Source organism: Lepus europaeus, chromosome 1 (genome assembly GCF_033115175.1).
Source record: "Lepus europaeus isolate LE1 chromosome 1, mLepTim1.pri, whole genome shotgun sequence".
Taxonomy (NCBI): Eukaryota; Metazoa; Chordata; class Mammalia; order Lagomorpha; family Leporidae; genus Lepus; species Lepus europaeus.
In genome coordinates, this window is record NC_084827.1 from 150891973 (window position 1) to 150907556 (window position 15584).

Below are 15584 nucleotides of genomic sequence, written 5' to 3' on the forward strand. Positions count from 1 at the left end.
AAGATGCAGAATGCAAAATGAAGTAAAATACTTAGAAAAATAAAAAAAGCAATATATACCAAAATGGTAATTTTTATCTATGGTTGGTGATTTTTTTCCTTCCCTCAACTATTCTTCATTTTGCAATTATTCTACAATGAACATGCATAACACTTCTATTTAATGAGAATGATTGCCAAGGCTCTCAGGCTGTGGGGCTCCAATAAAAGGCTTCCATTGGACAGTTACTCATGACTGCACCTGAGGAAAACATTTCAAATCTGCTTGTTCTGTTTTCATTATAATTTGCTGATACAAAATAATGTTCACTCTACGTGACTCTTACCAACTCAAAACACAGATTAGCTGCAGTTTTGATGCTCTTTATTCACAACAGAATATATGAGAGATGGTAATCTAGAAAATATAAAATTAATGAAGATTACAAGTGTTGTAATCTTTGCCTTGAGAATTTAGGGAGGTTATTTCCTATATAATTATGAATAGTCTCTAAAAATGTAAGTCTATTTAATCACTTGGGATTTAGAAATGTGAGTCTAATGACTTGAAAAATATTCAAACTGAGCAATGAGAATAAAGATTTATAAAAATGTTATTTGTACAGAGTTATTTACAATAGCAAAAAACAAAAATGGAAGCAGCTTTAATATGCAGCATAGAAGAAAATATTTAAATAAATGATGCTACATAATACAGATTTATTATCAAATAATATGCAGTCATTAAAAATAATGTTTAAACAGATTTTTCACTGATTTGAAGCAATGTATCTGGTAGAATATGGAATACAAAGGAAGGAATACAAAATTCTGTACAAGTACAGATATAATCTTCTATGATTAAGAACAATGTATGCATAGACAAAACACTGATAGTAACTGTGCCAAAATGTCAAACAGACTTAATTCAGGGAAATGAAATTAGTGAGAATTATTCTTTCTTTCTCTCTTATATTTTTCTTCTCCTTTTCCTATTTTCTATACTTTCTAAATTTTCCACTTTAAATATATGTGAATTTTGTAAGCAGAAATACATTGAAAATACATTACCCTTATGAAATATTCACAAGACTGCTTCTTCACGAAGTATTTAAAATACAAATTTTTCCTCAATATTCATGGTGGGTTTTTTTTTTTTTTTTGCCTCTTATCCATTGCTGTCAAAATTCCATCAGACAATCTTTGATCTGCAGCATCTATTAATAATGCACCCCGAAGGCTCATTTTTCTGTAAAACATTTTAGGAATTTCCATTTATAATGAATACACAAAGTACAATAATCTTTCTGTTTGGTCAGTGAGATGAGACTGGTGATATTTAGGCAATTAGCCAGTCTTCCCTTCCCTAACTACATGTATTAAGTATCATCCAAGAAATCGCCAAGCAACAGAGCATAGTCTTTCTAAGTATATAGTTTAAATATTTTCTTGAACCAGGAATTAGGATTTCTGAGGTTTAATTATTGTATCTAGGGTTAGTATAAAAATGATAAACAATTTCAATAATAGATGTTTTCACTCAGATATTAGCCTATTCACATTTTTGAATCTTGAATGGACCTAGTCATTCAATGCTGTCTTTAGGAAGAAACAAACCCACACGTTCTGTAGCTGTTATATGGGGGAAAGCCAAATATTGGTTCTTGGAAGTGTCCAATTGCATTTAATTTATTTCCCTCTCTTGTGACATTGACAGGGTATTGAAGTCCAATTGAAACAGAAATTCACCAGGTGCAAGTCCTGCTTTGTAGTATACAGCCAAGCTTCTATATTCACAGGTTCTGCCAGGCTTACGTATCCACCAGTTCCATATTCTCCAAGTCAGACAATCTCAGGTCAAGGATACCCAGAAAGAATGGTATCTGTATGGAAAATATACAGACTTTCTTGTCATTTTTCCATAAACAATATAGTATAATGACCATTTACATAGCTTTCACATTGTATTAGGTATTATGAGTAAGATAGAGATTTAACATATACAGTAGGATGCCAGAAGTAAATTATATGCAAACAGCATACCATTCTTTATAAGGGACTTGAGCTTCTGTGGATTTTGGTATCTACAATGCTCTTAGAAGCAGTCCCTCTGAGGATAACAAGGATTGACTTAACTCATTTTCCTATCCTATTGAGTAGACACTTGTGATAAAGAAAAACCTAAGCATTCGCTAAACTAAATGAAGGAACAAAAACCAGCCACCACCCTTGATCCCATCACTGTCATGAGAGTACCTTCCATGATGTTGTTTCCTAGCAGGACCCAGCACAGAACCAGTATGAGGCAGAAGAAAAGGGAGCAGGGTAAAAACAGCGTCTTCACTTCCTCTCCCCCTCCCATGCTGACACAGGGTTAAAATTATTTTCTTGTGACTTCTTAATGCCGGTAGTTTAAAGTAAAATTCGATGATTTTTAAAATAAGTTAATAAATATTTTACACTATTTTCTAGGGTGTAATTATAGTTTAACCTCTGTAACTAAGTCTTCAGAAAACAAAAAGAATTGGGATAATAACAGTTACCTTAAGGATTGTCATAAGGATCAAACGAGTATGTATATAGATATCAAGTTCTTAGAAGAGTTCTGGTGCACTTAGCTGTTAGCCATTTATTACTGGCTGTGTTTGCATTTCAAATTTTCTTTTTCTTTGCATTTAATTGGTAGTTATCCAGGCACTACTTTATCACACCTTATATCCTGCTTTTTGTTTAAGATTTATCTATCTAACTATCTAAGAGGCAGAGTTACAGAGAAAAAGAGGAAGAGGAAGTAATCTTCCATTTTCTGATTCACTTCCCAAATGGCCACAACAGCAGGACAGCAGGCAAGGCTGACCAGGAGCTTGGAACTCTACCCGGGTCTCCCAAGTGGGTGGCAAGGGTCCAGGTACTTTGGGCTTCTGCTGCTTTCCCAGGTACACTAGCAGGAAGCTTGGATCATCATATCCTGTTATTTAATGGCTAAGTTATTTTGCTTTTGACCGTTATTAGGTTTTACTGTTCAGTAAATTTTTAACTCTCAAAGAAATCTTTTCTGTTACTCTTATTACTACTTTTGCATGAAGTCCTAAGGGTACATCCTTGCTGAGTTGTTGAATGGACTAAATAAGATAAATATAAAGTGGTTTGACCAGTGACTAGCATATAGTGCTCAGTAAAGGTTAACTAATATTATTATAATATATATATATTGATTAGTTAATAAAGTCATAAAATGTGCTTCTGAAAATTTATGTATAGATTCAATTTTTATGAATTTTAAGCACACTAGGAAATGTGCATATTTTTTATAAAATGATACTATTTTTGTGAAGCAATCAGCATCAACATATTGCTTGCACTAATGTATGTATATTTATGTAGGAATTCCTCACACTGATGCACCCTGCCTTAATAAAAAATACAATGATTGGTAAATAATAAAAATGAGTCCCTAAATCACATGAAGAAACAACTATTACAAATTGAATAACATTTTTCTTTTAATCTCCTTTTCAAATTTATTTTCATTTTGTAACTAGTCATTTAGATAATCCTTGCTCTTGAGATATTTTTCATCTGGACAAGCTAAGTAAGGTAAAATTCATTCAACAATGTCATAACATATTTATAACTCTGAGGACAAAGAGCTCCTGTTAAATTCAAATTAACAATGATAAGTGTAGTAGAACTGCATGGAGAAGTTGATTTCCATCAGAGTAGTTAATTGTGGTACATGATGCTAAATGAACCAGATAAAAAGATTAACATTTAATCGATCCAGTTATTGGACTTAGGTAAATATGAATGAATTTTGAGTTACAATTAATTCTATCAAAACATTTTGTAGTTTGACACTCTTCGCGAATAGTGTCAGTAGGATGGCTAAATTATCATCTGTATGATTTTATTTTTAATGCCACTACAGCTAAATTAGGCTTTTGCTTCAGACTACAAAGTCCAAACATTTATTAGTAATTTACTAGGTACAATTAATGCAATAATTGCTACACATGTAATAGTTTATTTAACTACCATAAGAATCCTTTGGGAAGGTACTATTAGTATAACTGAAGAAATGAAGGCTTAGAGAAAGAGAGGAAAAAATACCATAACTGTTCAAAAAATGTGGAAAAGCATGACAATCATTACAATATTAGCTAATTAGATATCTAACATAGCTCTTTGCTATTCAGGATCACTATGCAAAAGTTTGCACTCTAGTACCTTTAAAATCCCATTCCCTGGTACCCTTAATATGGTAATCACTCTACATATATTTTCTTAAATGAATTGTCAGTTACTATTCTGTCACAATGAAAATATAATTCCACTTCTACTTCAATAAGGCCTTTCATCTAAAAAACTAGAACATTCATCAAATGTTTGTGTGGCTTAGCTATAGAGTACTAGCTGTCCGACTTACTAGCTCTATGACTCTTTACAAATTACTTAATTTCTCTTGACCTCAGCTTCCTCATTTGCAAAATATAGACAGTAACAATCCCCAGGGTTGAGGTAAGAATGAAATTACATACTGTGTGTAAATGTGAGCTCTTCAGTTCTAGCACAACTTCTGGCATAGAGAAGATACTGAATAGTTTATTAAACTGTTAAACCATAAAGAGACAACTGGAATAAGTTGGTATCTATTAAAGATATTGAGTGAGTAATTAATAATTTCTAAAACCAAAAGCACAAGGCCTAAATGAGTTTGCTGGTGAATTCTGCCAAACATTTAAAAAAGAATTTATACCAACTCTGTAAATCTCTTACAGAAGATAGAAGCAGAGACAATATGTCCTAAAAAATGTTACAGGGCCAGCTGTATTACAAGTAAAAATCAAAGATATGGTAAATAAAGAATGTTATAGACCAAAATCCCTCATAAACAGCTGAAAAATCCTCAACAAATGTTAGCAAATCAAAGCCAGCAATATATGTATAAAAAGAATTATACAGCATGACCAAGTGTGATTTATCCCAGTTATGCAAGGCTGGTTCAGCATTCAAAAATCAACTAATGTTATTATACCCACAAGTTAAAGAAGAAAAGTACACAATAATACCAATAAACAGTAAAAGTATTTGACAAAATCCAATATTATATATTATAAAAGAAAAGAACAACTTCTTCAACCTGATAAAGAACAGCTCCAAAAAATCTGTAGCTAGCACCATACTTAATAGTGAGAACATAGAAACTTTCCCACTAAGCTCAATCAAGGTAAGGATGTCTATTCTCATCATTGTTTTTCAGCATTGTATTGGAAGGCCTACCTGATACAGTAAGACAAGCAAGGGGAATAAAAGGTATGCAGATTGTGAAGGAAGAAATAAAAATGACCTTTTTTAGCAGATGACATTATTGTGTGTGTAGAAAAACAGAATCTAAATCAACAACAGGCGTCACTGTGTACTTACTCTCCATGTAGGACCTCTGTCCTTAATGTGTTGTACTATGTGAATTAATGGTAAAACTACTACTAAAACAGTACTCTATACTTTGTATGTCTGTGTGGGTGCAAACTGTTGAAATCTTTACTTAGTAAATACTAAGTAGATCTTCTGTATATAAAGATAATTGAAAATGAATCTTGATGAAGATTGGGATGGGAGAGGGAGTGGCAGATGGGATGGTTTCGAGTGGGAGGGAGGTTATAATCCAAAAGTTGTACTTTGGAAATTTATATTTATTAAATAAAAGATTTTAAAAAAGAAAGAAAATGCTGCAATAAACATGGGAATACAGATAAAAAAATATTTTAAAAAAGAAAAAGAAAAACAGATTCAACAGCAACAAAAGCTCCTGGAACTAATAATTATAGTAAAGTTATAAGATGTAAGATTAACACATTAAAGTCATCCCATTTTCTTTTTTTAATTTATTTTCTTGACAGAGTTAGACAGTGTGAGAGAGAGACAGAGAGAAAGGTCTTCCTTTTCCGTTGGTTCACCCCCTAAATGGCCGATATGGCCGGCGCCGATCCGAAGCCAGGAGCCAGGTGGTTCCTCCTGGTCTCCCATGCAGATGCAGGGCCCAAGGACTTGGGCCATCCTCCACTGCCTTCCCGGGCCACAGCAGAGAGCTGGACTGGAAAAGGAGCAACTGGGACAGAATCCGGCGCCCCAACCGGACTAAAACCCGGGGTGCCGGTGCCACAGGCAGAGGATTAGCCTAATGAGCCGCGGCGCCAGCCTCACCCCATTTTCTATATACTAGCAACAAGTGGAATTTGAAATATAAAACATGTTACTATTTATATTCTCACCCCCAAATGAAATTTTTAGCTATAAATATAACAAAATTTGTATGAGATCTATAGAGAAAAAATAGTAAAATCCTAAGTAAATATGTCAAAGAAGAAGTAAATAGTGGAGATCTATTCTGTGTTCATAGACTTAAAGACTCAATATCGTCATGATGCCAGTTCCTCACAAATTTTCTCTATAGGTTCAACACAGTCCCAATCAAAATCCTAGCAAGACTTTTTGTGATTAAAGGCAAACTTTTTTTGATTCTAAAGTTTGTATGGATACTATGCTTTCTCTTCAGATTGTAAAAAGTTTGTATGGAGAAACAAAAGAATAGCTAATAACTAATAGCCAGAATAGCTAATACAATATTGAAGGAGAAGAACAAAGTCAGAGAACTGACTATTCCTAATTGCAAGACTTAACATAAAGTAACAGACAATACGGTATTGGCAAACGAACTGACAAATAGGTCAATAGGAGAACGGGAAGCTCAGAAATAGAACCACATAAATATAGTCAACTGGTCTTTGACAAAAGAGCAAAGATAATAAAAGGAAGCAAAAAAATATCTTTTGAACAGTAAATGTCTGGTCTGGCCCCATTATCTATACATTCACAAGCACCCTTCACAAATATTAACTCAAAACATATCCTAGTCCTGAGTGTAAAGTGCAAAACCATAAAGCTCTAGGAGATAACATAGAGGAAAAAGCTGAATGGCATTGGTTATGGTGATGATTTTTCAGACACAATATAGAAGATGCAACCCATGAAACAAATAACTGATCAGCCAAGCTTCATTAGAATTAAAAACCTCTATCCTGTGAAAGAAAATGTCAAGAAAATGAAAAGACCATCATGAACTGAGAGAAAATATTAACAAAACATTCATCTCATGAAGGGCTATTACCCAAAATATACTTTGTATGTGAAGAGTTGTTTAAGTTCTTAAAACTCAACAATAAGAAAAAGAGCAACCTGATTTACAACTGAGCAAAAGACTTGAACAGATATCTCAGCAAAGAAGATAAAGAGATGGCAAATCAACATAGGAAATGATGTTTTCTATCATCTGTTGTTAGGGAATTGTAAATTAAAACAATGAGCTACCACTGCATATCTATTAAAATGGCCCAAATCCAAAACATTGGCAACATCAAATACTGAAGATAATATGGTGCAACAGAGCTCTCCTTCATTGCTGGTATTTATTGCTGGTGGGGGTGCAAAATGGTACAGCCATTTTGGAAGACCATTGACCATTTCTTGCAACACTAAACATACTTTTGCTATACGATGTGGCAATTTAACTCTTTGGTATTTACCTAAATGTCCATATCAAAAATTATGCATGAATATTTCTAACTACTTGGAAACATTTGGAAACTACAAGATGCTCTTCTGAAGATGAGTAGATAATAAACTGTGGCGAATGAAATATTGTACAGCATTAAGAGAGAGATGAGATATCAAGCCATGACAAAACATGCAGGAAACTTGGAGCACATTATTAAGTAAAAGAAGCCAATCTATAAGGGCTATATACTGTATGAGTCTGAAAAAGGCAAAATGATGGAGACAGTGAAAATATAAGTAGCTGTTAGCAATGAGGTGGAGAGAGGGATGAATTGGCAGAACACTGAGGATTTTTAGGCAGTAAAACTACTCCATATAATACTAAAATTGTAGACATATTTTATCAAACATTTGTCCAAACCTAAAAAATGTACAACCCCAAGAGTGACCCTGTTGTGAATTGTGGATTTGAGTGATGATGAATACACATAGGTTCATTGGTTGAAACAAATGTCTCATTGTGGTGAGGGGATGTCCATAGTGAGGAGGGTTGTGTGTGAGAATCAAGCAGATGGGGGATAGTTGGGTATCATCCGAACTTTTCCCTTAATTTTCTTGTCAACCTAAATATGCTCACAACATTTATTTTTTTAAGACAAACCATTGCATAACTGAACATAATATAGCCATTATATTCAGTGCAGTGGTTAATATTGTAGGCTCTTTGGACATAGTATCAGGGTTTAAATTGCAATAACAATTTCTTTATTGAGTCAGCTTCTTCATTTCTGAAATGGATATGAGAATACCCAATTCAGAGTTTTAGAGGGAAGTAAAACGAGATTTAAATTGCTTAGAACAGTGCATGTACCACAGTAAGTTGCCGTTCAATAAATGTTAGCTATTATCTCTTTTACAAATTCAAAGTGTTTTTTTTTTTTAATCTACAACATATTGAATTATCCCAGCCTAACTGAAGGGTTGGAATGAGACATTCACCCTACAGTTGTGTCCTCCAAATCTTGTGCACACTGCTTTCTGATGCCTTTTTCATCAACCTTTAACCCTCAGGATGTCCCAGTTTCTTCATTGCTTTCCACCCTACTTTCTTCCCTTTGCAGATCCTTAGCACAGCATGGGCAAGAGGTTGTGGACAAGACAGTGAGTCCATGGAGGAGCCTGGAGACCTATTCCTATGACAAGTATCACTCCATGGAAGAGGTGAGCAAGGACACCTGGGGGAAGGTTGGTGACAGCCTACAGCCCACATTAGGATCAGAGAAGGATGGTTCACTGTTAACATCTATGAACTAGAGAGACTTAGAATCTGGGGTTATTTGCCTTGGCGCTGAGCTCAAAGGATTCTCAGACATCAGCATTACCAGAACCACCACCACTGAAACTACAAAATCTGGTGATATGGAGTAAAAGGAAAAATTATTTAAAAAAGAAAAAGAAAGAAATGAACATCCCAGGGGTCCTCAGGTTCTTCATTTGTGAAATAGAAAAAGTAGTGTCTATCTTGCAGCACTGTTATGAGAGTCGATGAAATAAACTACACTTCTATTAAGTGTAAGTGTATTAAGAATAAGTGATAGATACCACTGCTATTCATTGCTATTTGTAGCTAACCCAAGACTTAAGGCATCTTAGCATAACAAGGGAGAAAATTAGAATTCCAGGTCTCTGATCTAGTCACCTTATAAACACTCAAAGATACCCATGTAATAAGCTATTGTTCTTTATGTAGATACCTACTTAAGTATCATTATTGTTATAATAGTGCATTTTATCTATAGATGCTCTATGATGAGTATCAATCAAGATAAAAAATTTTCAGGTAGTATATTTTTTATCCAGAATTAACTATTATTTGCCATAACCCTGGGTTGTTGTCATTCAGAGATGTCAACTGTATAGAAGTTGAGTGTGAAAGATATCTTGTAACATGTTGATAACAGTCTTAATATGTCTTAAAACTTTCTTACTGCATTCACCTTTTTGGAAACCCATGTTATGGACTTATAGACAAAAGTGTAAGACTTCTTCCAAGCCTGGTGCAAGATTTGTAATTAAATCAGTATCTATTCAGGTCTACTCAGTGGACCTGAAATGATTATTTTGAGCTTGATTTAGAAACTCTGTTGGCATTTCTGGGAAGGAAATGACCATATTTCTCTAACTCAGAATCATGGACATTAGCAAAGGATCTTGTTGGAATTCATATCGACAGAAGAACTTGCAAACTAAGGCTGACCTGAAATTTTTCTGGTATGATTGAGTGCCATGTGAAAGTTAAATCTGGTGGCCACATGAAGGATGTGTTGTTACACCGTATTTATGAAGTGTGATTGGTGCATTATTAAAATTGCTAATCCTCTACGTCTTATTTTTAAAGTTTACAAGATGTCCTATGGCTTGGTGGCAAACTAGATCTTTAAAGGAAAGGAGAAGGAGGAAGTAATTCATTGATTTAGTTTTGTGTTTTGTTTCTACACATAGGTTGCAATCTCAAGCAAAGAGTGCAGAGTTCAATGTCTTACTGAAAGAAATGGCTGGTTATCTTAATCACAGGTGAGTCAGTAATCTTCCTATTGATAACCAAGTCTTCCCTGACTATTTCAGATCTATCAGTGGATGAATCTGATAAGTGAGAAGTACACAGACGTGGTGACACAGCATTTCCTGGGAATGACCTATGAGACCCGGCCCATGTATTATCTGAAGGTGAGTGAGAAGGCTGGGAATTAGCCACGTGAGCAAAGGAAGCCTCCCTCTCCAAACCTATGGATAGATATTTGTCTGCTACCAGGACTTCAATTAGAAATGTGGGAAAGGCTGAAAGAGTCAGTGCGGAAAGACTTCACCTTTTCTACTTCAAACCGGGCTCTTCAAATTAAAAGCTTAATCATCTTGTGGAATCAAGCTCATGAGTAAAGAGCACTGGGTGACTGGGTATGATCATAATTGTAAGATGGAAAGAACAGCAGGGACCAGAAGTGGTCGATTTCCCACTCATGCTTCAGTTAGAGACAGTATGTTTTCCACTTCGATTTTACATTTTTGTTTTGTTTTGTTTTGTAAAATGTTCTTTTTTAAAGATTTTTTTTCCAGTTAAATTTTTTTTTAGTTTTATTTATTTGAAAGGCAGCTATAGGGAGAGAGGTCTTCTGTTTTATTGATTCACTCCCCAAATGGCCACAACAGCAAGGGCTGGACCAGGCCAAAATAAGAGCTTCTTCTGGGTCTCCCACATGGGTGGCAGGGGCCTAAGTACTTAGGCCATCTTCTGTTGCTTTCCCAAGTCATTAGCAGGGAGCTGGATCAGAAGTGGGGCAGCCAGGACTCAAACCAGCACCAGCATTACAGCTGGATGTTTAACCCACTAAGCCACAATGCTAGCCCCGCCACTAAAATGTTTTAAAACCACAGAAACCTTCATTTTTGGTTCCTTCACTTTATGTTGTGGGAACAAAGACCCACAGGAGAGAAGCGACTTGTGCAACATAAAACCAGAGAATACCATAACCAGAGGGGAATCAGGTCACTAGATACTCCTTCCTCTTTTGTATGTCAGTGAATAAAATAGCCAAATAACTGCTTTCCCACAAGACCAGGACTTCTAGACTCCCAGAACAGTGATTTTTCTATCCTGGCTGCACATTAAAATCACTTGGGGAGCTGTCATATAATCCTGATGCCTGGACTCTGCCTAGAGAGATGAAGCTTAATTATTTCAGGATGGTTGAAGATGCTTTGAAAGCTCCCCAGGTGATCCTAATGTGTAGCCAGAGTTGACAATCCTGCACCAAACCGGTAGTTTTAGGATGGTCCCTAGAGCAGCAGCACCACCTAGGAACTTGGACATGCACATTCTCATGCCCCACCACTATTTTACTGAATCAGAAACTCTGGGTGGTGGGGGCCAATGATCTGATTTCACAAGCCCTCTTCTAAGTGATTTTTTAATGAAAAATATTATTTTTATTTGAAAAAGAGTGGGCTTCCATCCATTTGTTCACTCCTCAAATGCCCTCAATAGCAGAGGCAAGGCCAGGCAGAAGCTGGGAGCTGGCAACTCAATCCAGGTCTCCCATGGGGGTGGCAGGGACACAATTTTTCCCATGTGGGTAGCAGGAATCCAATCACTACTGTTTCTGCTTTAGGGGAGGTTGGTGTCAAGAGCTGGGCCTGAGAATTGAACTTAGGCACTCCAATGTGGGGTGTATGCATTTTAACCATTGGGCTAAATGCCTGCCTGTCATAATACTCTTCTCACAAGTTCCCATGTGCTGCTGATACTGCCTGTCCACGACAACTTTTAAAGAATCACAAGAGACTGGCATTGAGAATAAGCATTAGTCCACTGCCCTGTCATTACTTGTAGATATGTTCATTTAAGAGCACAGCTCTACATTTGAAAGTTATTGACAATTACAATTAATGTATTGGCTCAGAAATATAATTTATCCAGGGATTAAATGAACAATTGCCTAATATATTAAGCATAGAGACCCTGCCTACTTGATTTTAAGTAGGCTGTCAAACTCTGAGCAAAGTCAGCCAAAAATATTTCTAAAATTTATTCTCTGCCCCAGGCATATAATAAAGAATAGAAAGAGTACATAATAAGGAGGCAATCAAAATAAATAAAATTAACATACATATATGCATAATAGGATAATTATAAAAAAATTAAGAGAGGGATTAGGGATTTTATTTGAAGCACTGGCAAATAAGTGAGGCTGAAATGAGAAATTTCCTTGAATATGATCAATCCGGTCAGACATTTATCTCAATTCTTAAGATTCTCATAGGGAGGAAGAGAGCTTTCATCTGTCCAACTCCTGATGGCTTTCACAAATAGCACTAGTCTAGGCCATTTCCAAATCCAAAACAGATGAGACTGTTAAAACTGGATGTGTTCACAGTCTCTTCTCCACCAAAGAGAATCCACAATTGCCATAATAATTCCTGTCTACTCAGTGCTTTGAAAGAGGAGGGGATCTTTCTTGCTGGAATGAGTGCACAGATATGTTAAGAGTAATAAATGGGATGCGGAGAGAAGAAAGAAAATTGGACTGAGAGTAGAGCAATCTCTGAGGGAAAAAGAATGCAGTATGTGTTGCAAGATACTGTGTATTTGGATCTGCTCATGGTTTCAAGAAGTGTAAATAAAGAATATTTTATTTTAAAATACCTGTGATTCTTGTGCACTTTACCTCCCTGAGAAAAGTCTATGCCTAAAGGTTTTATAAGGCTTTTACAAATTCTTGTGACTTACAAATGCTTGTGACTTGATGTTTATGCTTTTATTTCTTTTCTTTCTTTCTTTCTTTTTTTTTTTTTTTGACAGGCAGAGTGGACAGTGAGAGAGAGAGAGACAAAGAGAAAGGTCTTCCTTTGCCGTTGGTTCACCCTTCAATGGCCGCCGCGGCCAGCACGCTGCCGCCGGCACACCACACTGATCCAAAGGCAGGAGCCAGGTGCTTCTGGTCTCCCATGGGGTGCAGGGCCCAAGGACCTGGGCCATCCTCCACTGCATTCCCTGGCCACAGCAGAGAGCTGGCCTGGAAGAGGGGCAACCGGGGCAGAATCTGGCGCCCCGACCGGGACTAGAACCCGGTGTGCTGGTGCTGCAAAGCGGAGGATTAGCCTATTGAGCCGCGGCGCTGGCCTTATGCTTTTATTTCTAGTTAGGGACTGATGTAGGGTATAGGGAAGACCATGCTTTGGGTGGATGCCACAGGGAGTTGGTGGTCCTTAAAACCACGACCAAGGTTATGGCAAGAAAACAAGATTAGCAGAGGAAAGTGTCATATCGGTGGGTGTCTCCATCAGCATCCTTGCCTCCATGAAAGCACAGAGAGAAGTAACAAAGGGACCTCTAGGGAAAATAAAAAAGCTGATAATTTAGCACAATGACTTACAATAATAAGTGACTGGTGATGCAGCATGGATCTCCCCTCCAGATCAGCCAACCATCCAGTAACCCCAAGAAGAGCATTTGGATGGACTGTGGAATTCATGCCAGGGAATGGATTGCCCCAGCTTTTTGCCAATGGTTTGTGAAAGAAGTAAGTGTCTTTAGCTTCCTCATAATGGTAAACCAGCCCATAAAATATCTGTCATTCTTGGCTACTTAGAATCTATGCCCCAATCACAGGTTAGTAATGCAACTCTTTTTTGTTTTTGTTTTTTTTTTTCTGACAGGCAGAGTTAGACAGTGAGACAGAGAGAGACAGAGAGAAAGGTCTTCCTTCAGTTGGTTCACCCCCAAAATGGCCGCTACAGCCACCACGCTGGGCCAATCCAAAGCCAGGAGCCAGGTGCTTCCTCCTGGTCTCCCATACGGGTGCAGGGCCCAAGCACTTGGATCATCCTCCACTGCCTTCCCGGGCCACAGCAGAGAACTGGACTGGAAGAGGAGTAACCGGGAAAGAATCCAGCGCCCGGACCGAGACTGGAACCCAGGGTAGCAGCGCTGCAGGCGGAGGATTAGCCAAGTGAGCCACAGCGCCAGCTAGTAATGCAACTCTTTACTGAGCTAATCAGTTGCCTCGTTTTTATTGGAGGGTAAAAAATATCTGAATGTAGAAGAAGAGCTCTCTTGGGAGTCAGAGAATAGTTTAAAGACGAGTCTGTCTCTAACAGCATTGGGAAAACTTTCTGACCCTGAGATCCTTAGTTTTTCATTTGTGAAAGGCATAGGAAATAACTGCTCCATGTATCTGTTCTGTAGATTAAGAGATTTAGCATATGGAAAATACCTGCACAGCAATATTTTTGTGAGTTGCTTATAGTATACTCTTGAGGGATTAAGAAACGTTTAAAAACAATATACTTTTTGGTTAGTCTTTTTAAAAATCCAAACGTTAAAAAAAATCCTGCAGAGTAGTTCTCAGAATATGGTCCCCAGACTAACAACATCAGCATCAACTGGGAACTTTCTAAAAATACAAATCCTTGGGCCCCATCTCAAACCTAACATGTTAGAAACTCATAGGGGTAGGGGGAGGATGGGAAGAGAGGATGGAGCTGAGGCTATCTGTTTTTAATGGACCCTCCAGGTGACTGTGATGTAGGATGAAGTTTGAGAACTACAACTATAAAAACTAAGACTTCTGAGGAGTAGTTGGGGGTGAAGGATGGGAGTGTGAGGTGCAATCACCTCTTACAATGAAGTTGAAATTGGCAGAAAATTAAGAGGAAAAGAACTCTTCCATGGTTCATGCCAGATTTTTCTCTCTTAAATTTCCAGCTCCTACAAAACTATAAAAATGACTTGAGGATAAGCAGGTTTCTCAGGAACCTGGACTTCTACGTGCTTCCGGTTCTCAACATCGATGGTTACATCTATTCTTGGACCACTGTGAGTACATTGAGATGTCCTGGGATGCACCGACCTAAGCTCCACTTGGGTTCCTTCTTCTGACCTCATCCCTGCTGGTTATAAGAAAAAATGTTTACCCGTGTAAAGAAAGAATCCCCCATTAGTGATAGGAAAAACTCTGCTCAAAATTTGTTAAGCAAACAATCAAAGCCAACTTTAGGACTGAGGGAGCAAAGGCCTTTTGGAAGTGAAGTCCCGAGCAGGTTTTTCTTTGTTGTTGATATATTCCCAGTTTCACCATCAGATTGGTCCTTTCTCCTCCTGCTTCCTCTTAATGCTTGTGGATTGCCTGCTACGCAGTAGGGCTTCTATTGATATAAAGTTCAGACACCAACCTGTATCGTCAAGTCAGTTATGAAGATGAGGGGGATATAGATGCTAAACTAGCCTATACTTTTCAAGGTATTCATTCACATAGGGGGCAAACCTCTTCTTACTACACGAAAAGTCATGTAGTAAACAGATTTCTCTTTAAGATGTTTCATCACTCTACAACAAAGAGTCACGGTGTGACTCCTCCACTGTTCTCCCAAAGGCCCTTCATGGGGTTTTCCTCCCAGAATGGTGTGTGAATCAAGTTCCTCCCTCTGAGCTTTCCTGGTGAAACTTGTCTTTATCTCCATCTCAAGCTTTCACCTTCAGCTTTTAGAAATGTGCAG

The 15584-nt window shown here is 37.2% G+C and overlaps 1 protein-coding gene across 1 annotated transcript in view; it reads left to right on the forward strand.

Annotated features, from left to right (window-relative positions):
• The window catches only part of CPO (carboxypeptidase O), a 31675-nt gene that overhangs the window by 3152 nt on the left and 12939 nt on the right, over positions 1-15584 (forward strand). Inside the window, exons 2-5 of the mRNA XM_062201604.1 lie at positions 8654-8753; positions 10158-10259; positions 13505-13609; positions 14794-14904. Of these exons, the coding sequence (XP_062057588.1) occupies positions 8654-8753; positions 10158-10259; positions 13505-13609; positions 14794-14904 (418 nt within the window). The remainder of the gene's footprint in view (positions 1-8653; positions 8754-10157; positions 10260-13504; positions 13610-14793; positions 14905-15584) is intronic.